This window comes from Oncorhynchus mykiss, chromosome 8 (genome assembly GCF_013265735.2).
Source record: "Oncorhynchus mykiss isolate Arlee chromosome 8, USDA_OmykA_1.1, whole genome shotgun sequence".
Lineage (NCBI taxonomy): Eukaryota > Metazoa > Chordata > Actinopteri > Salmoniformes > Salmonidae > Oncorhynchus > Oncorhynchus mykiss.
Window position 1 is genome coordinate 74,440,050 of NC_048572.1, and position 27,898 is coordinate 74,467,947.

The window sequence follows — 27,898 nt, forward strand, 5'->3', positions numbered from 1 at the left end:
CTAAATAAGTTCAGGTGTAAAAATTAGCTTAAGTCACATAATAAGTTGCACGGACTCACTCTGTGTGCAATTAGTGTTTAACCACATAAATGTAAAGTCCCCATATTTGGGGACTCTATTAGATTTTTTAAAATTAAATTCAGTCTGGTATGAGAACAGTAGCCCCTATCTGCAAAAGCAGGGTGTCTGTGGAAAGCTGAGTATCTTGGCTATTGATCTGTGCCTTAAAATCTTTGGTGTAACTTATTACCATATATGGGCATACAAAAATATAATGCATGCTGAGGTGATGACAATTCAAGATGACTGCTACATAGATTCCGGTTAGCGTTGTGTAGCATAAAGGAAATAAACACGGAATACGTTGATACACACCGAAAGCCGGGACTCCACAGATCATGAGGATGTTTTATTTGTCTGCCAGTGACCTACCGTTATTGATCACCAGCCCCAAGAGTCCAAATGTTTTATTTTACACATTTTTTTTCACCAAACAGTAAACATCAAATTTTATTGGTCACATACACATGGGTAGAAGATGTTAATGCGAGTGTAGCGAAATGCTTGTCATCTTACAAAGTAAGCTTCGATTTGGTTTGTGTTTGCGCTAAAGATACATGGGTGGTATCAAATTAATCCTTAGGTTGGTAGGAACAAATCTAGCATATTGCCAATGTTATCTGATGATGTATGACTAAATGGCAACATCGAATGTCCACTGAGTGACTATCTTTGCGCATCAAAAATATGACGTTGCCCGTTTTACACGCTGAAGGCATCCATTACACGGGATTGACTACTATGGCACCTTGACGGTCTTGTAGCCAGCGAGATGAGCTTCCAGGGATATGCAGTTGACCTGGGTGGGACAAAGTAAGGCCTAGAATATTTGATGCGTAATGCGAGCTATTGCTACCTGGCTCAGAGACGAGACACACTGAGTATGCCACATTCGATTGTAAACCGATGAATTGCTTTAATTTCAACACTTTAGCATAAAAGATGGCTTCTCAGGGTGTAAAAAACTAAGAATATTGAACAGGAAGCTAAAAAGGAGGCAGCTATGAATGAGCATACCGGCATAGAAGCTTTGGTCGGACTCGGATCGGGGAGCGATTTGGACAACGAGATTTAGACTCGGCCAACGACGATAGTTTTCTAGAAGGATTGGATCCACTTTTAGATCTGTAAGTAAATTTTTTTCATGACTTTTATTTAACTAATTTTACTATGTATTTAGTTTACCTCGGCCTATGTAACAAGTCATTTCAATGTAATATAATTCCTAAATTTCATCCTTGTAATTTTGGGGAGACCACTAAACTCTCATGGCCATGTTTACTTGTGGTTCTCACCTCTGCCTTTGTCTCCAAAGTGTTATTGTTTGCATTGTGTGTGTTTCACACCTATGAGACACTGTACAGATAAAGTTAAGGCTTGGTGTTTTTACTTTACAGTAATGTCCTTTTTGTAAATTTAGTCAATTGCAATTCTGTGTGTCTTACAACAATATATCCCATAATTTAATTCACCGCAGAGGATTTGGATGATGATGACGTTTGGGAGCCACCCCTCCCCAGCAAGCGCCCCCGGTCAAGGTCTTCACTCCCCACTGCTATGTCAATCACCCCATCTGATGGTTCTACATCCACTTTTCATAGACCTCTTGAAAAGAAAATAGGGGCTTGTGGCACCATTCGTCCTAACATAATCGGTTTCCCCAGGACCAAAGTAAACAACATGACAAAGACAGCGGAGAGGGGGACCATATGTTGTATCAGGACGAACAAGCTGCTTTTTGTGAAAGTAGGGAAGTAACCATGCTCACCACACAGCATAAGGCATTCAATAGCGACCATGTCTCAAGGAGGGTGAAAAAGGAGAATGTCCCCATTCCTGATTCTGTGAAGGACTACAATGCCAGCATGGGGGGTGTTGACCTACAGTTGAAGTCAGAAGTTTACATACACTTAGGTTGGAGTCATTAACTTGTTTTTCAACCACTAACAAATTATAGTTTTGGCAAGTCGGTTAGGACATCTACATTGCATAACACAAGTAATTTTTCCACCAATTGTTTACAGACAGATTATTTAACTTATATTTCACTGTATCACAATTCCAGTGGGTCAGTTTTCAACCATTTCTACAAATTCATTGTTTATATATGATCAAATATTGTCACCTCCGTTCTCATCCACACAACCTAATGAAACCATTCTGAAAATGTGGTATGGTATTTATTAAAGGAGAGAAAAGAGAAATAACATGTTTGACACAGCTGGGGAACAAAGGACAAAAAACTAGTTTCATGTGAACTTAAAATTAAACTTCATTTATATATATTTCAAGTAACTATTGCATACTACCTTATAGCTGATTTACATTGAGGTCCTTCTCTTAGGTTTTTAAAGGCATGTACATACAGTTGAAGTCGGAAGTTTACATACACTTAGGTTGGAGTCATTAAAACTCGTTTTTCAACCACTCCACAAATTTCTTGTTAACAAACTATAGTTTTGGCAAGTCGGTTAGGACATCTACTTTGTACATGACACAAGTCATTTTTCTAACAATTGTTTACAGAGAGATTATTTCACTGTACCACAATTTCTGTGGGTCAGAAGTTTACATACACTAAATTGACTGTGCCTTTAAACAGCTTGGAAAATTCCACGAAATGGCATGGCTTTAGAAGCTTCTGATAGGCTAATTGACGTAATTTGAGTCAATTGGAGGTGTACCTGTGGATGTATTTCAAGGCCTACCTTCAAACTCAGTGCCTCTTTGCTTGACATCATGGGAAAATCAAAAGAAATCAGCCAAGACCTCAGAAAACAATTGTAGACCTCCACAAGTCTGGTTCATCCTTGGGAGTGATTTCCAAACGCCTCAAGGTACCACGTTCATCTGTACAAACAATAGTACGCAAGTATAAACACCATGGGACCACGTACCCATCATACCGCTCAGGAAAGAGACGCGTTCTGTCTCCTAGAGATGAACGTACTTTGGTGCGAAAAGTGCAAATCACTCCCAGAACAACAGCAAAGGACCTTGTGAAGATGCTGGAGGAAACAGGTGCAAAAGTATCTATATCCACAGTAAAACAAGTCCTATATTGACATAACCTGAAAGGCCGCTCAGCAAGGAAGAAGCCACTGCTCCAAAACCACCATTAAAAAAAGACACTATGGTTTGCAACTGCACATGGGGACAAAGATCGTACTTTTTGGAGAAATATCCTCTGGTCTGATGAAACAAAAATATAACTATTTGGCCATAATGACTATCATTATGTTTGGAGGAAAAGGGGGAGGCTTGCAAGCTGAAGAATACCATCCCAACTGTGATGCACGGGGGTGGCAGTATCATGTTATGGGAGTGCTTTACTGCAGGAGGGACTAGTGCACTTCACAAAATAGATGGCATCATGAGGAAAGAAAATGATGTGGATATATTGAAGCAACACCACAAGACATCAGCCAGGAAGTTAAAGCATGTTCGCAAATGGGTCTTCCAAATGCACAATGACCCCAAGCATACTTCCAAAGTTGTGGCAAAATACCTTAAGGACAACAAAGTCAAGGTATTGGAGTGGCCATTACAAGCCCTGACCTCAATCCTATAGAAAATCTGTGGGCAGAACTTAGTGTGTGCGAGCAAGGAGGCCTACAAACTTGAATCAGTTACACCAGCTCTGTCTGGAGGAATGGGCCAAAACTCACCCAGCTTATTGTGGGGAGGTTGTGGAAGGCTACCCGTAACATTTGACCCAAGTTAAACTATTTAAAGGCAATGCTACCAAATACTAATCGAGTGTATGTAAACTTCTGACCAACTGGGAATGTGATGAAAAAAATAAAAGCTGAAGTAAATCATTCTCTTTACTATTAATTCTGACATTTCACATTCTTAAAATAAAGTGGTGATCCTAACTGACCTAAAACAGGGAATTTTTACTAAGGATTAAATGTCATGGATTGTGGAAAACAGTTTAAATGTATTTGGCTAAGGTGTATGTAAACTTCCGACTTCAACTGTATCAAGACAAGGAAGTGGTATACTTTTTTTACCACTTTGTGGACATTGCTACAGTAAATGCGTTCATTCTCCACAAGCAGATGACCAAAGCAAAAGGTCAAACCCCTTTCTCCCAGTTGGCCTTCACCAGCCACTCTATTCATACCCCTTGACCTATTTCACATTTTGTTGTGTTGCAGCCTGAATTCAAAATTGATTACATCATTTTTTCTCAGGCATTGACACACAATATGCTCTATTGACAAAGTGAAAACATGTTAAACATTTTTGCATATGTATTGAAAATGAAATACAGAAATATCACATTTACATTTTTTTTAACCTTTATTTAACTAGGCAAGTTTAAGAACTAATTCTTATTTACAATGACGGCCTACACCGGCCAAACCCGGACGATGCTGGGTCAATTGTGTGCCGCCCTATGGGACTCCCAACCACGGCCGGTTGTGATACAGCCTGGATTTAAACCAGGGTGTCTGTAGTAACGCCTCAAGATGCAGTGCCTTAGACCGCTGCGCCACTCGGGTGTTGGAAATGGCTGAATTGGGGGCCCAAAGCAACCTCACAAGACCCCCCCCCCCCCCCCCCCCCCCCCTCATTTAACTGTTGAAAGCACGGAAGGAATGAAGCAACAATAGAGAGAGAAAGAGGAGGTTGGCTAATAACATTGGAGTAACCCTGGATTGTAAACTGTCCTGGTCAAAACACATTGAAACAACAGTAGCTAAGATGGGGAGAAGTCTGTCCATAATAAAGTGCCGCTCTGCCTTCTTAACAACACTATCAACAAGGCAGGTCCTACAGGCCCTAATTTTGTCACACCTGGACTACTGTTCAGTAGTGTGGTCTGGTGCCACAAAGAGGGACTTGGGAAAATATCAGTTGGCTCAGAACAGGGAAGCACGGCTAGCCCTTAAAAGTACACAGAGCTAACATTAATGACATGCATGTCAATCTCTCATGGCTCAAAGTGGAGATTGACTTCATCATTACTTGTTTTTGTAAGAGGTGTTGATAAGCTGAAGGTACCGAGCTGTCTGTTTAAAATAATAGCACACAGCTCGGACACCCATGTATACCCCACAAGACATGCCACCAGAGGTCTCTTCACAGTCCTCAAGTCCAGAACAGACTATGGGAGGCGCACAGTACTACATAGAGCCATGACTACATGGAACTCTATTCCACATCAGGTAACTGATGCAAGCAATTAGATTTAAAAAGCAGGTAAAAATACACCTTATGGAACAACGGGGACTGTGAAGAGACACACACAAAGGTACAGACACATGCATATGCACACATTGTGATATTGCTGTATGGTGGTATTGAACATTTTGTGTTGTGGATGTGTGGTGGTGTAGGGATGTTGTATGATGCACTGTTTTATCTTTAGCTCATTCAGTACAAACAGTTCACTGTTTTATATTTTGTTTTATATGAAATGTGGGTGCTTTGGTGTGTTTGGACCCCAGGAATATGGGGATCCCTAATAAATACAAATGAATACAAACAAGGTATATACAGTGCCTTGGGAAAGTATTCAGACCCCTTGATTTTTTCCCACATTTTGTTATGTTACAGCCTTATTTTAAAATGGATTAAATTAAATAAAAATCTCATCAATCTACAAACAATACCCCATAATGACGAAGCAAAAATTAAAATTAAAAACTAACACATTTACATAAGTATTCATACACTTTACTCAGTACTTTGTTGAAGAACCTTTGACAGTGATTATTGCCTCGAGTCTTCCTGGGTATGACGCTACAAGCTTGGTACACCTATATTTGGGGAGTGACTCACATTATTTTCTGCAGATCCTCTCAAGCTCCGTCGGGTTGGGTTGGAAGCGTCGCTGCACAGCTATTTTCAGGTCTCTCCAGAGATGTTTGATCGGGTTCAAGTTCGGGGCTTTGGCTGGGCCACTCAAGGACATTCAGGAACTTGTCCCGAAGCCACTCCTGCGTTGTCTTGGCTGTGTGCTTAATGTCGTGAACCGTCGCCCCAGTCTGAGGTCCTGTGTGTTCTGGAGCAGGATCAAGGATCTCTCTGTACTTTGCTCCGTTCATCTTTCCTTTGATCCTGACTAGTCTCCCAGTCCCTACCACTGAAAAGCATCCCCAAAGCATGATGCTGCCACCACCAGGCTTCATTGCAGGGATGGTGCCAGGTTTCCTCCAGACGTGAAGCTTGGCATTCAGGCCAGAGTTCAATCTTGGTTTCATCAGACCAGAGAATCTTTAGGTGCCTATTGGCAAACTCCAAGCGGGCTGTATTGTGCCTTTTACTGAGGAGTGGCTTCCATCTGGCCACTCTACCATAAAGGCCTGATTGGTGGAGTGTTGCACAGATGGTTGTCCTTCTGGAAGGTTCTCCCATCTCCACAGACGAACTCTGGGGCTCTGTCAGAGTGACCATCAGGTTATTGGTCACCTCCCTGACCAAGGCCCTTCTCCCCCAAATGCTCAGTTTGGTTCCAAACTTCTTCCATTTAAGAATGATGGAGGCCACGGTGTTCTTGGGGACCTTCAATGCTGCAGACACTTTTTGGTACTCTTCCCCAGATCTGTGCCTCGACACAATCCTGTCTCGGAGCTTTACCAACAATTCCTTCCACCTCATGGCTTGGTTTTTGCACTGACATATACTTTCAACTGTGGGACCTTTTTATAGACGTGTGTGTGCCTTTCCAAATCATGTCCAATCAATTGAATTTACCACAGGTGGACTCCCAAGTTGTAGAAACATCTCAAGGATGATCAATGGAAACAGGATGCACCTGAACTCAATTTCAAGTCTCATAGAAAAGGGTCTGAATACTTACGTAAATAAGGTATCTGTTTTTTTTTATTTGCACAAACAAAATACTGTTTTATCTTTGTCATTATGGGGTATTGTGTGTAGATTGATGAGGGAAAAATGAAATGTATCAATTTTAGAATAAGGCTGTAACGTAACAATGTTGAAAAAGCGAAGGGGTCTGAATACTTTCCGAATGCACTGTATATACAATGCGTGTGTAGCCTACATGATGTTATTAATATGGACTAAAGAGCAAGTTTATTTTATTTGTCAAACGGCAGCTAAGCATCTGTCATCATGTCACCAGAATAAGAACCATTGTATTTATTGGAAAGGAGCATAAAGCTCATCACCTTGCACTTTCACCACCCTGTAAAGTTCATCAGAATTTATTTCACCTGTTGCCTAATAAACTGCATGGTTTCCCAAGTCGTAGTGGGAGAATAACACAACATGTCATCGCATGACTTCAAGTCTACATCGATATGATGGTTATTATATCAATATTTGTGCTTAAAAGAGTTTCCACTGCCATTTCGCGCATTATTAATTTTACCGACACAAAAAGATCCCACCTTGTCTAGCATATTTAGTTTAGTCAACATTTGGAAAGTTTACCAACAAATTTGCTGTTTCCATCAGGCCTGTCATAAAATGTTTTATGTGACATGTATTTTTCTCGCATAAAAATATTGGATGGAAACCTGTTTACTGACAGTCATTCAATAAGCCATGTCAGCTAACACTTTTTAGACAAGTTAGCTGGCTAGACTATCTAATCTTGTAATAATCATGGCTGAATACCCATCGACTGTGCATGCAGGGCACATGCCCAGGGGCACTGACCTCCTGGGGGCCTCCTTTGATTTTGTTATTCACTCTCACTGAGATATCATTAACATGGCATAAGTCATGGCAAAATGTGTAGAATTGCAGGTAATTAGCTTTAAAACTGCAAAAATGACTCTCCGCCCCATGGCAAAATGTGTAGCGGGGCAACTAAAGTGTTTTACACATGTGGGCCCCCTACTTCCTCTCTTCCCCCATCTGATGATTAGCAGAGTGGCAGAAGGATGTCTATATTCATTGAGAGCGGGCTCCTGAGTCCTCCTGTGTTTGGTGGTTGTAGTAAAAAATATGTATATTTTACCTATATATACTGTATGTATTTCCTTTTTTTTGTGCCTCTTGGGCCCCCTACAAGCCTGGACCCAAAGGCTCAAGAAATGTGATGTTTGAAATTAAATAAGTTTGCTAATATGGATGATTGTTAATGGGACAATTGATGACTACAACCATCAAAGTAGTAGTAGTAGTTTTAAAGGATACAAAAAAAGAATGGCGCACATTGTTATAAACATATCGTTCTATTTATCGTCATCGCATCAATTCATGCAATTTATCGCGATATGGATTTTTGTCCATATTGCCCAGCTCTAGTTTGGAGTGCTACGGACTATAGCTACATATGTGTGTCATTGTAGGTTTCTGCCAGGTGTTGACTATTTGCTGGAGCCTCCCATTATGATGAGCAGATAGAGGAAGATGTTAATGATGTCCAGGTACAGGATCAGGGCAGCAAACACATACTCCTCTGGATCTAGAGCGTACTTCTGCCTGCCCATCACCAGCTGGCAGTCAATCGCCAAGAACTGAGGGAGAGACACAGAAAGGGAAAAGGTGACAGAGGAAAGAAAGCGTTTAGGGTGCAATGGATGGAGGCATTCATTCTGGCTATAAGGCTGGATAAACAGAAATGGCCTAAAAGGAGAAGTAACATTGAGTTCTGTACCAGTGAGAAGAGCAGGGCTCCCAGAGATCCGTAGACTATCTGCAGCACATTGGAGTAGAAGAAACAGCAGAAGAAGCTGAACATGAGAAGGTCCACTGCCAGCACCAGCAGGATGCCATTACAAATTGTGAAGTCCACTCGAGTCTGCAGACCAAAGAGAGGATAGTGAGTAAGGCTAGATAGGCTTGGTTACTGATCAGCCTGACCACATTAAACACACATGGTAGGTACTACAGTAGTGGTCCAATTAAGCATAACATCATGTTTTTTGTTATTTGAAAAGACTGAGTCTGACCTGGGCTGAGAAGATGATGATGGTGAAGGAGATTGCCACTGTTGCTCCCATGGCGATGACTACAGCAGTGGTATTGTGAAATGAGGCCACAGTGCCGACCAAGTAAGATAGGGTGAGAGTGACCACTGACTAAAGGTAGTACATTACACAGTTAGAATAACACTCACCCAACCACAAATCACACTGTATCTTTGTCTTATGTGTTTAAGACAGTTGTTCTCATTAGTCATGCAACTAGGTTCTAGGAGAATGGCTTTGGCATTAACTAACAGGGAACTGTGAATACAGGAAGAAGCATTTATAACCATCACAGGTAAGTTCTCTTTTTCAATAATGTTTGGGAACATCTAAAGAACAATTGCGTAGTTTATATACAGTATATCAGACAACAGATGAACCTTGAGCTCAATTCAATCTAACCCACACTTCAGTATTAACTCATTGACTGCATTAGCCAGTATGTCAGTCACTGCTCTACCTAGCTGCGAAAGGGGTTGTGTTTGTCTGTGTGTGACCTACCAGTCCCACCAGGTTCCAGGGATGCCTTCTGCTGAAGGAATTGGAGAAGCTAAGGGAGATGGCCACCACAGCAAACAGGATGTATGAGCTGAGGTAGATCCAGATGTTGCTCTGCACCGCCGCCCTCACCACACTGGAGAACGTGAACACACACACGATGCTGAAGGTCACCAGCAACTGCAGGGTTACGACACTGAACACCTGCACAGGTAGAAAGACAGGGTTACCGTTAGCCACTTTGCTTGCCAGGTATACTGGGGAGGTCACCATGAAACCTGGGGGTCAAAGACTAAGGGCTCTATTCAATCCGTAGCGCTGAAGTTCCGCATTGTAGCCCGATTTACATTTAAAGACAATGTTCCCACGGTAGCAGACTGCATTTGTGTTAAACACTGTATATGTCGACTAAATTGGAAATTACCTTTACATTTCAAGCACGCTATAGCTCTGAACTTTGGCGATATGGATTGAATAAAGCCCCAAATCTCTGAGACTCATCAGTACAGACCTTTCTGATAAACGCCTTCCTTATGGTCTTGTCATCAAAAGATGACACCAATAGGGCGGCGTCTGCCTCTGGTGAAGACGATCCTTTGTGAGTGACAGAACAACAGTCCCATGTTGTTATTGGACACAACACTGGAATACTGTAGTGACCAGACTTTGCAGACTTTTCAGTGGTTATGTAACACAAGTGAATTTAGCGGACATAAATTATTCAATCAGAAATGTTCAATGTTATAGTAATTGGCAGTAATATGAGGAAAGACATGAATAATCCATCCGCATGATCGATTCCCTCTTTCCTTGCTATAGCAGGACAGATATATACCTGGCTCTCCCAAAGGGTTACACTCTCCAGGGGGGAGAGTTCCCATGTCTACCCCTGCCTGTGGTGGATACAGGACTGGGGGGTAGGCGGATGGAGGATACATGGCTGGAGCTGCAGAGTATGGGGGTGGTATGTATGGTGGCATGGGGTCCACTTGAGTTTCCCCATGGGGGTAAGGGGGTGGCAGGTTAGAGTTCAGGGCATCCTGAGACTCTGTGGGCATGGAGTAATTCTGAGCATCTGTCATTCTGGCAGAGTGTAGTCTGAAAAGGAGGAGTGGTTAGAAGACACTGATGTTGAAAGGAAAGTACAGAGGACGTTGATATCAAAAGGTTAGTAAGAAAATAGAGGTGCAAAACTTAATTTTGAAAGTAAAAATGTGTTGCAGGCATATTGCCTCATTGGGGGGGGGGGGGGGGGGGGGGGTTTCCACACAAGGAGAAACCTGGGTTGAGTAAACCATGGTTTCTCCTTGTGTGGAAATATATAGTAGAAGAAATATAACAGCCATGTATCGGAAAAATCATGCAACAATAACATCCTTGCATTTACGACCAATCGAACATACTGTGCATGTTACTACCAGATATTTTTTTTGTATTAGTGTACTCACTGACACAGGTGGTTTTGTCTATGTGTGTGAATGCAGTTCTTAGTAGCAGAAACAAGAAGAAGGTCAAACCACTGTGACAGAGTTCAGCGATGAACACATCAAAATGACAACTGGAAAGCTAAGCCCAAAAAGCAATCACTTTTACTGTATCAGTTATACAAAATTAGATCAAATGTTTGTGTTGTCCAATTCATCATCAGATATACAGTACCAGTCAAAGTTTGGACACCTACTCATTCAAAAGTGTTTCTTAATTTGTACTATTTTCTACATTGTAGAATAATAGTGAAGACATCAAAACTATGAAATAGCACATATGGAACCATGCAGTAACCAAAAATAGTCTTAAACAAATCAAAATATATTTTAGACTCTTCAAAGTAGCCACCCTTTGCCTTGATGACAGCTTTGCACACTCTTGGCATTCTCTCAACCAGCTTCATGAGGAATGCTTTTCCAGCAGTCTTGAAGGAGTTCCCACATACGCTGAGCACTTGTTGGCTGCTTTTCCTTTACTCTGCGGTCCAACTCATCTCAATTTGGTTGCGGTCAGGAATTTATGGAGGCCAGGTCATCTGATGCAGCACTCCATCACTCTCCAAAAACAAATGATAGTCCCACTAAACACAAACCAGATGGGATGGTGTATCACTGCAGAATGCTGTGATAGCCATGCTGTTTAAGTGTACCTTGAATTCTAAATAAATCACTGATAGTGTCACCAGCAAAGCACCATCACAACATCTCCTCCCTGCTTCACGATGGGAACCACACATGCGGAGATCATCCGTTTACCTACTCTGCGTCTGACAAAGACATTGCGGTTGGAACCAAAAATTTCACATTTGGACTCATCAGACCAAAGGACAGATTTCCACCGGTCTAATGTCCATTGCTCGTGTTTCTTGTCCCAAGCAAGTCTCGTAGTGGTTTCTTCAGCAATTCGACCATGAAGGCCTGATTCACAGTCTCCTCTGATCAGTTGATGTTGAGATGTGTTTGTTACTTGAACTCTGTGAGGTTCAATCTGAGGTGGTTAATTCCCCATTTCTGAGGCTGCTTAACTCTAATGAACTTACCCTCTGCAGAAGAGGTAACTCTGGGCCTTGCTTTCCTGTGGCAGTCCTCATGAGACAGTTTCATCATAAAGCTTGGTTTTTGCGACTGCACTTGAAGAAACTTTCAAAGTTCTTGAAATTTTCCGCATTGACTGACCATCATGTCTTAAAGTAATGATGGACTTTCATTTCTCTTTGCTTATTTGAGCTGTTCTTGACATAATATGGACTTGTTTTTTTACCAAATAGGGCTATCTTCTGTATACACCCCTACCTTGTCACAACACAACTGATTGGCTCAAACGCATTAAGGAAAGAGATTCCACAAATTAACATTTAACAAGGCACCTGTTAATTGAAATGCATTCCAGGTGACTACCTCATGAACCTGGTTGAGAGAATGCCAAGAGTGTGCAAAGCTGTCAAGGCAAAGGGTTGCTACTTTGAAGAATCTCAAATATAAAATATATTTTGATTTGTTTAACGTTTTTTGGGTTTCAACATGATTCCATGTGTATTTCATAGTTTTGATTTCTTCACTATTTTTCTAAAATGTAGAAAATAGTACAAATAAAAACCCTGGAATGAGTAGGTGTGTCCAAACTTTTGACTGGTACTGTATCTTACATGTTTTTATCCAAACTGACACATACTATAGGTCATCCACAACAGCCTGAGATCTTTGACATCCCCAAAATTCTGTCATCTGGTTCAGTCAATGAATTGGCTGTTTACAAAGGCAGCCCAATTCTGACTTTTCTTCCCCCCAGTAATTGGTCTTTTAACTAATCACATCATATTTGTTTCCAATTCAATTTGGTAGACAAAACAGGAGATGACTTACCTCCTTTACACCTGGGTTTCACTTGAACTTCAATGACCGTACTGTCCTTCCTGTTGATCTAGCCTACACACAGACTGTCAATTGCTGCTAGGCTCAGACAGACTCTGGAACATCTACCTTTAGCAGCCTGTGCCCATTTGTGTTATTTCCTGAACCTAACTGTCACTGACAGCGATGGTGATTAGAGGAACTAAGGCCGCGTTTACACAAGCAGCCCAATTGTTTTGACCGATCACATATTTTTCAGATCTGATTGGCCAAAATACCAATTAGTGAAAAAAAGATCAGAATTGGGCTGCCTGTGTAAACCCAGCGTGTGACAGAACAAACCAACATACATTTTCAGATCTGTAGCTTGGGGAAATGGAAAACCACAAAGTTTCTCCACTGTTCTTTTCCACAAATGTAGTCAGAAGGGGATGTACTTTAATCGTTAAGAGGCCTAACAACAGGAAATGCAATAATGTAATCTGGTGCTCGTAAAGGTTTGAGTAACCATCTTTGGTAAATCTAAAGAATGCAACCAGTTAGGAATATACATAATTGTGAAACTGACTCCCAAATTTCACATGGTCGAGAGAAAAAAAAATGTAGGATAGTCATTTACAATGAATAACTTAACTGTAGAAATGAGTGTCACACCATTACCTCTTTAGCAATGACCATTGCAGACATTCCACAAAACACTTATGAACACTACAGTACTCACATATGCAAACAAGGACAATGACAAAACATGGCTCACACAAGTATATTTATTGTAAAAAAATACATATAAAAACAACTTTGAGACATACAAAAGATTGGAGCTTAGAAACAGTATAATGAACAGACAAAGACCAAGCCATTTTGAATTGCAATACATATGTACACTTTAATAAATAAACGGATTGTTCTGTTATACCAGAGAAGGCAGATTGTCCATATCTTGGGATGCAGATATCACCATGGTGACCTTAAAAACATTATCATTGAATATATCAATTATCGTCCTTGGAGAAAAGCTATGCTGCCGAGTAATAACATATGTAAAAATGGAGGTATTGCACCACACAGCTAAAAGGGAAGAGTAGTAAAGTAAAGGAACATTTGGGGCTTCAGATTGTCCATATTTTCACTGACAACCCCTCCCTCCGCTCCCTCAGAAGTACACATCATTATTCATCATCACCACAAATATTGTAACATTTATGTCTAATGATCAATTTCTCTCTTTTTCACACATCCCCTACCACTGTTTCATGTACACAGACATGCATACATACTTTTGGCGGAATAGTTCTTATTTTTTGGGAACGAAAGAGTAACATGCACCGGGCTGCCATCTAGGGTCAGGAAAGGTCGTAGCACCTCACTTCAGAATGCAAGATGTGGGGCAAGAACTCGGGGATATCATCCAATAGGAATGCTGAACAGGGCTGATCCTCATGCTGGTAGCATCACTGTAGCATCACCACTGATCCCCAGAGTACACTACACCAGAGGAGCCTGGACAGACAAATCTCACCAGGCAAAGGCAACCAAAACACAGGCAAATGTATCTGCTTAGCACATTTAGTAGTAATAATAATAACTGGAATAATAGAATGTCTATAAATCCTCTTATGGGGAAAGGGGGGTGGGGTAATATAAGAATCACCCCATCAGCTGTTCTTTGCTTCCAGCGACAGGAATCATGGAATAGGCAAGGCAGCCTTATGGAGTAATCATGCCATTAAATACATCATCCCTCCCATTCAGACATGAATGCAGGGAGCCAGATAGCCAGACTAGCACACAGGGCCTGGTCCAACAATCCGAACAACACCCTAGAGAGGCAGGGGGACATGAAGACCCACAAACACCACCACATGCCTTCATCACAACAGGCGAGGTGGGTCTCACAGAGGGAGGGCATGTCAAAGTAGCAGAATGTTTTAATCACACAGATAGTTTTAATCATTGTGATACTTTGTTCCTAAAAGTATCGCTTTCACCCAGGGCATTAAGCACACACACCTCTCATGTATACAGCCAGTGAGAGGACTGCAGTTCACTTCTGCGGTCCAGTCAGGCGGTGTACACACACACAAACAAACAACCGTATGGAACTATCAACAACCTGCTACCGCTGCAGTAAAGGACCTAATACAGTGGTGTCAGCACCAACCAAACAAACTGACCTAAACTGACCAAACTATCAATCAACTCACACCCACCATCCTTCTCCTGAAATGTGTCATGGTGACAACAGAAAAACACCTACAATCACTATAACAACCCCACCCACAAAATAAAGCCCTGCGTTCCAACATATGGCTTTTACAAACAATACATTGCAATATTTACGCATAATCAACTCATTTATTTTTTTCCGGAGCTGGGCTGTTGTTTTTTGAACAGAAACATTTATCCACTGTAACGTGAATCTCTGCACAATATTGTTTTGCAGCATCAGGAAAGATAACATTACCTTTTCATATGGATAGTCCACATTAGGGTAAGAAGAATGCAGGGAGCACAGAAACACATTTTCCTTTCCTTGAGTTCCAAAGGTCTTTCAGGGTACTGCCAACCTGGTATGATAATATATCCCCTCCAGCAGTTTTGGCTATAGTTTCGGCTACATTGACAGAGGAAAGGTGCCATCTATTCCAGGGGTGATTATAGTGGTCTGCGTTGAGTTCAAATGGACTAAACCAGGTCCAAGATGGTAAAGTGGTTGTTGGTCGCATCCTTGTGGGGTTGTGTTGTTATTAGGAGGCTTGCCTCTGGTATTAATCATTGTCGTAGTATATTTTCTGCAATTGTAGATACATTGCAGTCTCCTGTGGGGTAAAAATCTAAAGTACGTCAGAAACATTTGGATTGTGTAATCCTTCATATAAAAATCTCTTCATATTCAAGTACATAATCATGTCCACACTAACTTCTACCCAGTTGGGTAATGTGACATCATGAGGATGGAACAAATGTGGTTATGAACATGTACATACCTGAGTCAGGTGTGTCACTGAGCAGGACATGTGACCCATGAGTCAATCAAAAGGGTGTTCAGGACAGCAGGTCTTCACCTTCGCCCAGGAGTCAATACAGCTGGACAGAGAAACAAATGTCTATTTTCCCTTTTGATTATCACATATTCACTTATTTGTCAGGGACCATGCATAATATGTCTATTACAACAGAGTTTTAGATACATAACTAACTTCCATCTGTGGTCCCGGGGTGGGACTTAACTATGACCATGGTGCAGCTGACTCACTGTGAGACAGCCTGATTAGAAACACTTGTTGTGGTTAGGGGTGTGAACGTTTAAAGAACATTGGGATCATTGGCGTTTAAAAATCCCTAAGGCCTAGGGAAAGTTGAATAATATTTATAAAACCAGGGCTGAAGAGGCAAACTTTAGGCTACTTTGGTGAATGTGAGATACAGATTACCAAGACATATGGAGTTCTTTCTGCCTGGCCCTCCTCTCTCTTCCTCACGCTGGCTCGCCTGCTTGTTCTCTTTGTTAATGATGCGAATGGGTGTTCAGTTTGAGTTTTTTTGTGTGTAGAATAACATAGCCTGGCGCAACAATTTAAGGCACTGCATCGTAGTGCTTGAGGCATCACTGCAGACCTGGGTTCGATCTCAGGCTGTGTCACAGCCGGCTGTGACCGGGAGACCCATGAGGCGGCATACAATTGGCCCAGCATCTTCCGGGATAGGAGAGGGTTTGGCCAACCGGGATTTCCTTGTCCCATCGCGCTCTAGCGACTCCTTGTGGCGGGCTGGGCTCCTGCAAGCTGACTTCGGTCGCCAGCTGGACGGTGTTTCCTCTGACACATTGGTGCGGCTGGCTTTCGGGTTAAGCGAGCAGTGCGTCAAGAAGCAACGCGGCTTGGCAGGGTCCTGTTTTCGGAGGACGCACGGCTCTCGACCTTCACCTCTCCCGAGTCCATAAGGGAGTTGCAGCGATGGGGCAAGACTAACTACCAATTGGATATCACAAAATTGGGTAGAAAAAGGGGTAAAAAGAACAAACTAAAATCAAATAAAACAATATGGTCCTAGCCTATTCATTGATAATAGGGCCTTGCTTTACAGAAGTTGCAAGACATGTGCAAGCCAAGAAATTGCGAGATACAGCTTTTGATTACCGATAGATAGGCCGAGTGAACGGTTTGGATAGTCTGTCTGGTAGCCGACCTGCCTATAACCGTGCCCCTCCCCTCTCTATCCGTTCCTTCGCTAACTCGCTATGAAATATGGAAGTGTTTGTGTTCTCGAAAGTACAGGAACTAATCAGTCTCCTCTGTTCCAAAAATACAAAATCTTAGGAGTCAATTGTGTGTGGAATTGAATCGTGACACTCAGAAATGGGAGTTGACACCGGGAGTCGACATGCAAGGAGTAGAGGAATCTATTATTTTGGAGTTGACTATCCAGCACTACGTCATCGTCGTCAACAGTTGGAAAAATAGCAGAGAAAGGCACGCGATAGCAGCGAAGTCCTGTATGGCAATACTTTCAGAAGTTAAATGAGAAGGTGGTGAAATACAAACTTATAAGAATTGTAGTCCAGGTGCAATGCTTAACCATCTGAATGAGACGCACCATGAGACCCAAACTGTAGCGGGCAGGAGCTCAGGCCCCCAACAACAGACATAAGACAGCTTCACACGAAGGAAGAGTGATCAGGGATGAAGTAGCCATGACTGCAGTAAAAGGAGCTGCATTGCCCCCCAGAGGTCATATGCAGGACAATATTGTGCCTTTTGAATTCGCATGCAATTTCATACATTTTTTCATATCTTTTTAACAAAGAAAAAAATTGTATTTTAAACGTAAAGAAATCTTTCCCCATTTGTCACAGGCCTAGTTGTGGTTACACGCCTAGAGGTTCACACCTCAAGAGACTTCCTGGTCTTAAAGAGGTGAATGACTTACAATAAGGTTAGGTCTTTCAGGGAAAAAATGAATGAGGTTATTAGATGCTCATTGTTTGCTGCTAGCACAAGAGTTCTTCAGTGGAGCTTTTAGTGATATACTTTTGGTCATTTAGTGTTTATTTTCTATATCAACTTTATTTAACCAAGTAGGCCAGTTGAGAACAAGTTCTCATTTACAACTGCGACCTGGCCAAGATAAAGCAAAGCAGTGCGACAAAAAACACCAACACAGATTTACACATGGGATAAACAAAAGTACAGTCAACAACAATAGAAAAATCTATATACAGTGTGCAAATGGGAGTAAGGAGGTAAGGCCTAGGCAATAAATAGGCCATAGTAGCGAAGTAATTACAATTTAGCAAATTAACACTGGAGTGATAGATGTGCAGATGATGATGTACAAGTAGAAATACTGGTGTGCAAAAGAGCAAAAAAGTCATTAAAAACAATATGGAGATGAGGTAGATAGTTGGATGGGCTATTTACAGATGGGCTGTTTACAGCTGCAGCGATCGGTGAGCTGCTCAGATAGCTGATGCTTAAAGTTAGTGAGGGAGATATATGTCTCCAACTTCAGCGATTTTTGCAATTTGTTCCAGTCATTGGCAGCAGAGAACTGGAAGGAAAGGCGGCCAAAGTAGGTGTTGGCTTTGGGGATGACCATTGTGATATACCTGCTGGAGCGCGTGCTACGGCTGGGTGTTGTTATGGTGACCAGTGAGCTGAGAAAAGGCGGACCTTTACCTAGCAAAGACTTAGATGACCTGGAGCCAGTGGGTCTGACAACGAATATGTAGCGAGGGCCGGCCGACGAGAGCATACAGGTCCCAGTGGTGGGTGGTATATGGGGCTTTGGTGTCAAAACAGATGGCACTGTGATAGACTGCATCCAAGAGTAGAGTGTTGGAGGCTATTTTGTAAATGACATCGACGAAGTCAGGGATCGGTAAGATTGTCAGTTTTACGAGGGATGTTTGGCATCGTGAGTGAAGGAGTCTTTGTTGCGAAATAGGAAGCTGATTCTAGATTTAATTTTGGATTGAAGATGCTTAATATGAGTCTGGAAGGAGAGTTTACAGTCTAGCCTGACACCTAGGTATTTGTAGTTGTCCACATATTCTAAGTCAGAACCGTCCAGAGTAGTGATGTTAATCGGGCAGGCGGGTGCGGGCAGCGATCGGTTGAAGAACATGCATTTAGTTTAACTAGCGTTTAAGAGCAGTTGGAGACCACGGAAGGAGTGTTGTAAGGCGTTGAAGCTCGTTTGGAGGTTTGTTAACACAGTGTACAAAAAAGGGCCAGATGTACACAGAATGGTGTCATCTGCGTAGAGGTGGATCAAGGAATCACCCGTAGCAAAAGAGCGACATCATTGATATATACAGAGAAAAGAGTCGGCCCGAGAATTGAACCCCGTGGTACCCCCATAAAGACTGCCAGAGGTCCGGACAACAGGCCCTCCGATTTGACACGCGGAACTCTATCCGAGAAGTAGTTGGTGAACCAGGCGAGGCAGTCATTTGAGAAACCAGGGCTGTTGAGTCTGCCAATAAGAATATGGTGATTGACAGAGTCGAAAGCCTTGGCCAGGTCGATGAAGACGGCTGCACAGTACCGTCTCTTATCGATGGCGGTTATGATATCGTTTAGTACCGTCAGCGTGGCTGAGGTGCACCCGTGACCAGCTCAGAAACCGGATTGCACAGCGGAGAAGGTAAGGTGGGATTCAAAATGGTCAATGATCTGTTTGTTAACTTGGCTTTCAAAGCCTTTGGAAAAGCAGGGCAGGATGGATATAGGTCTGTAACCGTTTGGGTCTAGAGTGTCACCCCCTTTGAAGAGGGGGATGACCGCGGGAGCTTTCCAATCTTTAGGAATCTCAGACGATATAAAAGGGAGGTTGAAAAGACTAGTAATAGGGGTTGCAACAATGGCGGCGGATAATTTTAGAAAGAGAGGGTCCAGATTGTCTAGCCCAGCTGATTTGTACAAGTCCAGGTTTTGCAGCTCTTTCAGAACATCTGCTATCTGGATTTGGGTAAAGGAGAAGCTGGGGAGGCTTGGGTAAGTAGCTGCGGGTGGGTGCGGAGCTGCTGGCCGGGGTTGGGGTAGCCAGGAGGAAAGCTTGGCCAGCCGTAGAGAAATTCTTATTGATATTCTTGACTATCGTGGATTTATCGGTGGTGACAGTGTTTCCTAGCCTCAGTGCAGTGGGTAGCTAGGAGGAGGTGCTCTTATTCTCCATGGACTTTACACTGTCCCAGATCTTTTGGGAGTTAGAGCTGCAGGATGTAAATTTCTGTTTGAAAAAGCTAGCCTTTGCTTTCCTAACAGACTATGTGTATTGGTTCCTGACTTCTCTAAAAAGTTGCATATCGCGGGGACTATTCAATGCTTGTGCAGTACGCCAAAGGATGTTTCTGTGCTGGTCGAGGGCAGTCAGGTCTGGAGTGAACCAAGGGCTATATCTGTTCTTAGTTCAACATTTTTTGAAAGGGGCATGCTTATTTAAGATGGTGAGGAAATTACTTTTAAAGAACATATGGACGGACACCTGCTCGTCAAAAATCTGGGGCAGGAAGTGTTCTCCTGGAATCTGCCAAACCCAGATTCATCCTTCAGACTGCTAGATGGTGAAGCGTGATTCATCACACCAGAGAACGCGTTTCCACTGCTCCAGAGTCCAATGGTGGCGAACATTACACCTCTCCAGGCGAAGATTGGCATTGTGCGTGGTGATCTTAGGCTTGTGTGCAGCTGCTCAGACATGTAAACCAATTTCATGAAGTTCCCGACAAACAGTTATTGTGCTGACGTTGCTTTCAGAGGCAGTTCGGAACTCGGTAGTGAGTGTTGCAACCGAGGACAGACGATTTTTACGCACTATGCGCTTCGGCATTTGTCGGCCCTGTTCACAGCTGTGCCTTTGTTGCTCCTAGATGTTTCCACTTCACAATAACAGCACTTAAATTTAACTGGAGCAGCTCTAGCAGGGAAGAAATTTGACGAACTGACTTGTTGGAAAGGTGGCATCCTATGACGGTGCCACGTTGAAAGTCACTGAGTTCCTCAGTAAGGCCATTCTATTGCCAATTCACGAGTCATGACCACAGTCAAATTCCAAGTGACCGTTCATGACCGCAGTCAAATTCCAAGTGACCGCTGAGTAACAATAACTAGGCTACTCCAAAACTGTTCTCTGTAAATAATGATGCTGATGGTCGTTAGTAGCCAACCAAACTTGTTAATGGCCCTCAAGTCACAAATGGCCTGGTACTCAGCACTCCATTGTCCCTGTAATCACTCTGACATCAATGCAAATACAATTGAAAATCAATTCAACCACTTCATGATTGAATTTGAATATCACCTGTCACGCAGCTGAGAGCCAGCTCCTCAGCTTTTTGATGTGTGTAATAAAATAGTGCATGCATTTTTTTGCGACTTTTTCACATCATCAAAATTCGCATCATGCAGCCCATATATGTTTGATTTTTCAAAAACATTCTAAGGTTTGGATTACAACTAAAGTTGCCAAATAACTCTATATTAAGCATATAGGACATGTTAAAAAGTATCACACTGCAATTGATTGCGGAAAATATCCTTTCTATTTCATGCAGCTATGTTCAATTGTATTATTTTAAATTGTATTCTTCTTACTATAAAAATAATATAATATGAAATAATGGCATGGGAATTATAAGAAAATCATGTCTTCTAAATGAAATGCCAGATCAGTAATCATGTTCTTCTGAAATACATTTTCTTCATAGGTTCTTAAGACCTGCCTAAAATAAATCATGGATTTAATTTGATGGTGTGTATTAAATGGAATTATTAAACTTTTTAAAAATGTAGATGTTCCAAGGGTCTGCATCAGTGGCTTAATGCGTGTAAGCCCATAGATGCTTTAAAGTGTTTGTTAATTAACCGTCAATTATGAGACCGGCGGTGATTTGCATGACAGTTACCAGCTCACAAATTGTCATAACTGCTACAGTCCTAAATGAGATTTCAAAAGAATACAACTCATGATTGTATCACATGCTTCCCATGCATGTGATGCTTCCCATGCATCACAGTTGCATAATTGCTTCCTGGTAGATAGAATAGAAAAGTATCAATGAATTATCAGATCTGTGCTCTTGTGTGTGAGAAATGTCACCCCTTTCCCTACTGGGCAAAGTGTATGCCTGCATCCCAAAATGACACACTATTCCCTATATAGTGAAATACTTTCGAGGCCCTGCTCAAAATAAGTGCACTATATAGGGACTAGGGTTCCATTTGAGACAGATATATTGTGTGTATTAAATCCTCAGTGTAATTACCTCTTGTGGTAGACACAAAGGCAGGCCAGCCGGGCGATGGTCTCTCCCTGCTGCAGCTCGTCCAGACAGATGGAGCACTCACCGCTGTCCTTACTCAGCACGTCCACTGAGACCACCACACACATCACAGAAATGACAGTTAGACAAAGCACATCCGCTGAGACCACAGTTTGTGTAATAGACTGTAATAACACCATAATAACACCACTCATGACCCAACGTGAGTATTACATTTAGCATGCAATGTCAACCCTTTCTCTGGGTGAATGTAAAGACAGTAGGGCTGGGAATTGCCAGGGACCTCACGATACAATATTATCACGATACTTAGTTGCCGATACTAGGGTTGAATGGCAGGAACCCGGTTACCGGGATTTACCATCCAAAACCAGTAAATTATAATGAATAATTTATATGAACACCATGGCACGAAATGGAACTGTTAAATGATATGCAATATCTAAATCTGGTTTCTCTACGGCCTCTGCATGTTGAATCAACACTCAGGGTGGGGACATACAGCCCATCTCAGTATGGAGAGCAGTTCACAATGCATGTAGACCTACAGTATCATCTCATGAAAAAAAATTGCATCAATATCTGCAGTAATATAAAGACCGAATGCGTGTCTAATTTACACATCTCCATCTGAATTTCGGGGGTCACCTTGTTTTTAACTGTAAGATAATATTTTTTTTGCAGCTGCAGAGTTTTAAAACAGCCTATCACTCGAATATCGTTGCTTGAAATAAGTGCACGCGGGAGTACTCTCACAGTCTTTCTTTCTCTCTCTCTACATCAACTCCATTCAAATTGCTTCCAAAATACATAATTCTGTTCTAGATTGATATACATGTCCTAGCCTATCTCTTTCAGGCAATATATTCAATGCAGTTTTAGCTTATATTTAGCAAATTAATGATGGGTTATGCAAAATATGCTTCTTACATATAGCCTATGTCTCTTGAGCAAAACACAAGCACCTGTGCTCCACTACCCTCTCTCCTTAAAAAACACTCCGTAGCTCTTGGAGTCCCAGGCAGGAAAAACTAGACCAGAATAGCTTGCTGGACATAATTATTTTTAGCATTTCTTATACCAATAGACAATTTGAAGAGAGACGCAAACTATTTTTTTGCTGAATGTTAAATACTGCAGAACACGAGATGGTGGTAAGCTATAGCAGTTATTTATTCAGACTCATAACCATTCAGTCTTCATGAAGAGAAGTGAAAGCCTTCTGCATCTAATTGTAGTCCTACATTATTCAAGGATGTCTTTAGAATGATTACGATAAGGACAACAAAACGTATTTAATTTAACTGTTGAACGCGAGGAAAGAATGAAGCAACAATAGAGAAAATGGTAGGCTAATAGCATTAGGTCTAAATATTATAAAAGGTATAAATGCGTCAGCCTACTAATTATACAAATAGGCCCTATTATATTTCAAAATTAAAATCAAATTCGCCAACCTATACTTTGTAGGCTGCATGTGCTGCACCAGAATCGCATGTTCTCTTCTGCTTTATAATGGTTTGAACAATGTGCGCAATACAGTATATTTGAACAATGTGCGCAATACAGTATAATACAGTACAGTAATACAGTTCACACTCAGAAAGATGAGCCTACAGGAGTTAGTTTAATTTATTTACCCAAGAGCACATATAGCTAGCTACATCTATGGGCTTTTATGTTTTAATGTCGTGCGTAATGTGCAGTAGCCTATATCATATATGTATTGCATAACGGCCCAATCATTTGGGCTTTTTTGGGCTTGGGCTCATTAAATGTCATAAATGTATGGCTCGTAAAATGTATTTAATATATGTCTCATCAGGCTCAGCTAGCATCAGGTTTGAATGTTCATGCTGATCAAATCTCTAATCAAATCCAGACATTTATATGCTTCTTTGAATGACACTTACGGCTTTGGCGGGAAATACTGGGCTATCCGGGTGAAAAGTGATTTATTCTCGTGATGGAACATTTGTAAAAAACCTGGAAAATATTTAACCCTAGCTGATACGATATGTATTGCAATTCTCCCGTTTCTATATGTATTGCGAGTCGATACTGCGATTTTATTTGATGTTCCAAACATATTAGGGTAGCTTAGCGGTTAAGAGAGTTGGGTCAGTGACTGAAAGGTCGCTGGTTTAATCCCTGAGCTGGCAAGGTGGAAATATCTGCTGTTCTGCATGGCAGTTACCCCCAACAACAACTTTTCCTCGGGTGCAGATGACTTGGACTTCGATTAAGGCAGCCCCCCGCAACTCTCCGATTCTGGGGGGGTTGGGTTCAATGCGTAAGACACATTCCAGTTGAATGCATTCAGTTGTACTGACTAGGTATCCCCCTTCTTTTATTACTCACTATATATTTGCTGAAGAGAGATACTTACTGTTGTAAGGGAGAGGGGGAGATGTGAGACAGCTCAACAGGTGATCCTCAATTCTGCCACCCGGGAAAGGCTTGGAGCAGAACGGACAGCGGATATCTGGGGAGGAGACGACAACATGCTCATGTTTAACAACAACACATTAGAAAAACAAAAGAGGGGAGTTGATCAAATCAACTAGTCAACTAATGAAATCAACTTGTCCATCATGCATGCCATTGGTCTTCAGTAGATGTTGACATTTGCGTGATCAGCGTGTCATGACGAATGATTAAGGTCAACTGACCCGTGATTAGTTTTCTAGTCATCATCATTCTAACAGACCAGGCAATCACGCATAAGAAGAGGAGTCCAGCCTCGGGGATGGGACGACGTGGGGGAGAGCGTTCCCAGTTGGCCTACATTCCTCTCTGGCCCTCCTGTCAGCCATGCCCAAGTGAGGACTTTGACCCATTTCCTAGACTTGCTCTGAGCTGTGTTTGTGTGTTATGGCGCGTGGGAAAATAAATCCAACGTTGTGTTTGGGCAGGGGTCTCACTCATATACAACCACATCTGTCCATCTGTCTAATGAATAACACAACATAGGTCTACACTGAGACTCTCTCTCAGTCTGGGACGGGTCATATTGGAAACGTCCCTAGCTATCGTAAGTCAATGGATTTTGTTGAGAGTGATGCATGGGCTATTGTTAGAGAGCTCATTGATGAATCTCGAATGAATTCATGGGTGTGCTACATTCTGAAATTGTCAAAGCAGTCAGTTTGTAGTACTACTGTATTAGCTAGCTAATCTATTAACAGCAGCCTGATTGTTACAACTTAAAACAATGGGTTCTGCTGTAATAAGTCAAGTAGCTTGTAAGCACGAGAGAAGATCATACCTCCAAGAATGCAGGTTCAGTAGTAAGCCTGGACAATTTGTGTCACCGTAAAACTGATTGTTGAGCCCTAGCCTAATAGAGAATGGAGTATTTTTGTTGCCACTAACTTCATCATGGCTCTTTGGCTCTTTGGCCAAAGCATATAGGGAAATTAAATGGGGGTTTGAGGGTTTTTGGATAAACACAGAAAGAAAGTTAAATACAGGCTTAGGAGATCTTATACATTTTGTTCTATGATATTTTGTTCAATCAGCTAACGGCACTTTTTGTGAATTTTTAAGCATTTATGTAATCAAAACAAGCACATAAAGGCTTCATAATGGTCATGTTAACTGACTGATATTATCTCATAGAACAAAATGTATAAGACCTCCTAGCCTGTGTTAACCTCAGACCTTATTTTAGGTGTTTATCTAATCAAATCCAGCTTTATTTATACAGCACATTTCAGACATAGAATGCAACGCAATGTGTTTTACAGGAAAAAAATATATAACAAAACAATGAAAATAAAAGCTGAAATATATACTACACAACATAAAAAACTAAATGACACAAACTGAACAACTAAAAAGCACATTCAGGAAAATCCAAGCTAAAAAATATGTGTTTTAAGAGCTCTTTTAAATATGTCCACAGTTTCAGCCACCCTGACCGCAGGTTATTCCAGAGGCTGGAGGCATAATAAGGCGTAAAAAGCTATTTTGGTCACAATCCTAACGTGTGATTCAGAATTTAGTTCAGAATCTAAAATAACACCTAGGTTTTTTACCTGGTGTTGTATCTTTATTGCCTGTGAATTAAAATGTGCGGCTAGATTCTCTCTCGGTGCTTTGGCTCCAACAATAAGTACCTCAGTCTTGTCTTGATTTGGCTGGAGGTAGTTGTGAGCCACCCAGGTATTTAAATCACTAATACAGTCTAATTTATTTATGAAGCTAAAATCATCTGGTGACACAGGAATGTAAAGTTTTATAACGTCTGCGTAGCAGTGAAAATCAATGCTGTGCTTTCTGATAATGCTGCCAAGGGGTAACATATATAAACTGAACAGTACACCAGACCCAAAATCCCCAACCCCCATTTATTTCCCCTACAAGAATGGCTGGACGAACCAGATATAACTAATTTCAAGTTTTTTGGACCACAAGCTGGCAAAGCTCTATACCAATGGGGCATTTCACTGTGTTTTTGTTCACACTGTGTGTGTGATAATGTATGGTTGTCAAATCTGCGAGAGAAAATAGGAACAGCAACTTAAACAATACACACACAAAAACACAACATGGGTGGTCTCGTATAAACTTACTGCCATGTCGGTTGTTGACACGGTAGAGGCCAATCCAAGCCTCCGACACTGGGCGCTGATGGATGCCTCTCATCCGTGCGGATCTTGCGCTGACGTTGCGCCCAGAAGAGTGTCGATTACCGGGTAAACGTTCAGAGAAAGTGCGGTGAGGCACTTGGCCTGTCTCCTCTCCAGGCAGATGTTCCCCGTTTACAGCATCCGCAGGACTGCTATTGCAGTCTTCCTCTCGTTTGCATTCGCTGTTGTCTTCTGCTGGTGATGATGGGCTGATGGACGGGTGGCTCTTGTGGTCGACGGGGCTTCCACCGGTGCTCGCCTGTTGCCCCATGTCCGAATCGCTGCCCTCCTCTGATCGGCTACGGTTGGTCTCTGAATCGTCAAAACTCCCCAAAAAGTCTACCATAATACTGGTGGGCCTATTGCACCGGGGTCGTCGATAGGAATCCCGAGTGATGCCATCTTTCCCGAAAGTCGAAGGCACTGGGTCCTCTTGTAAACGACTAGCTCTTGTCCCCATCTCTTTCGTTGAGAGCAGTTAGCAAGCCAGCTAACTCACCTATTTAACGTTAGATAAACTAGCCTTCTCAGTACCTTTACGGACCACAAAACAGGAGATTTTAGATAGAGTTATTCTCGAAAATTTTATTAAATTTTTTTCCCACGATCTCTTAAATGATATTTGTTCTATAAATAGAGTATTGTCTACCGGTTGATATCCCTCAGCTGGCAGCAGCGGAAGTGAATTCAGTTTCTTCTTCGGTATCATGGCGTTTTCACATTTTGTTTGTGCATGCCGCCACCTACTGTGCGGAAGTGTGTGTTCAATCACGTTGCATTTTGTGAACACATAAAAAGGTTGAAAATGAAAAATTGCACCACCAACTAACCCTACACCTACATACCACTATTTCATTAAAATAAAAATCCCCACCCTATTCCACTACTTTGACCCTTACTGATCCTACACCAGGCCAACGGCATGAGAGGATGGCACTCTTTAGTTCAACACACCTTGCAACTCTTCTGCCGTAAAACCTTGTGCACCCAAGTACATCGCTGCAGCTGCCACCACAACATCTATTTTTTGTGATTTGCGTTCCATTTCTGCGGTACAGTTGATAACCATGGCAATGAATGCTAAGAAGCCAACGTTACTGAAGCGAAAATTCTATCACTCTGTATTGGCTTAAGGCCTACTACTCACCCTTGACCCATCATCCTCTACTCTCTCCACTGCCTCAG

The 27,898-nt window shown here is 41.9% G+C and overlaps 2 protein-coding genes across 2 annotated transcripts; both read right to left on the minus strand.

Annotated features, from left to right (window-relative positions):
- Positions 1-6,787: 6,787 nt before the first annotated feature.
- On the minus strand, positions 6,788-13,419 carry si:ch211-284o19.8 (protein lifeguard 1). The gene is made up of 7 exons (XM_036986223.1): positions 12,806-13,419; positions 10,291-10,553; positions 9,967-10,049; positions 9,459-9,659; positions 8,940-9,068; positions 8,645-8,788; positions 6,788-8,504 (listed from the first exon to the last, which is right to left on the minus strand). The coding sequence occupies exons 2-7, from the start codon at positions 10,535-10,537 to the stop codon at positions 8,355-8,357; spliced, it is 954 nt and encodes a 317-aa protein (XP_036842118.1). The 5' UTR covers positions 10,538-10,553; positions 12,806-13,419; the 3' UTR covers positions 6,788-8,354.
- Positions 13,420-13,544: 125 nt separating this feature from the next.
- On the minus strand, positions 13,545-27,407 carry zgc:66427 (mRING-CH-C4HC2H_ZNRF domain-containing protein). The gene is made up of 5 exons (XM_021613772.2): positions 26,657-27,407; positions 24,469-24,564; positions 22,062-22,167; positions 15,781-15,880; positions 13,545-15,612 (listed from the first exon to the last, which is right to left on the minus strand). Exons 1-4 carry the CDS (start codon positions 27,171-27,173, stop codon positions 15,823-15,825), a joined length of 777 nt encoding a protein of 258 aa, XP_021469447.1. The 5' UTR covers positions 27,174-27,407; the 3' UTR covers positions 13,545-15,612; positions 15,781-15,822.
- Between the last annotated feature and the right edge of the window lie 491 nt (positions 27,408-27,898).

Excerpts from the sequence above, each read along its gene's own strand:
- si:ch211-284o19.8 (XM_036986223.1), bottom strand. The coding sequence starts at position 10,537 with ATGACAGATGCTCAGAATTACTCCATGCCCACAGAGTCTCAGGATGCC. Across the intron at positions 8,789-8,939 it reads TCATCATCTTCTCAGCCCAG|ACTCGAGTGGACTTCACAAT; the intron begins GTCAGACTCAGT and ends TTTGGTCTGCAG. Across the intron at positions 8,505-8,644 it reads GAGCCCTGCTCTTCTCACTG|TTCTTGGCGATTGACTGCCA; the intron begins GTACAGAACTCA and ends TCTCTCCCTCAG.
- zgc:66427 (XM_021613772.2), bottom strand. The coding sequence starts at position 27,173 with ATGGGGACAAGAGCTAGTCGTTTACAAGAGGACCCAGTGCCTTCGACT. Across the intron at positions 24,565-26,656 it reads TGTCAACAACCGACATGGCA|ATATCCGCTGTCCGTTCTGC; the intron begins GTAAGTTTATAC and ends TCTCCTCCCCAG. Across the intron at positions 15,881-22,061 it reads CTTTGTGTCTACCACAAGAG|CTGTATTGACTCCTGGGCGA; the intron begins GTAATTACACTG and ends TTCTCTGTCCAG.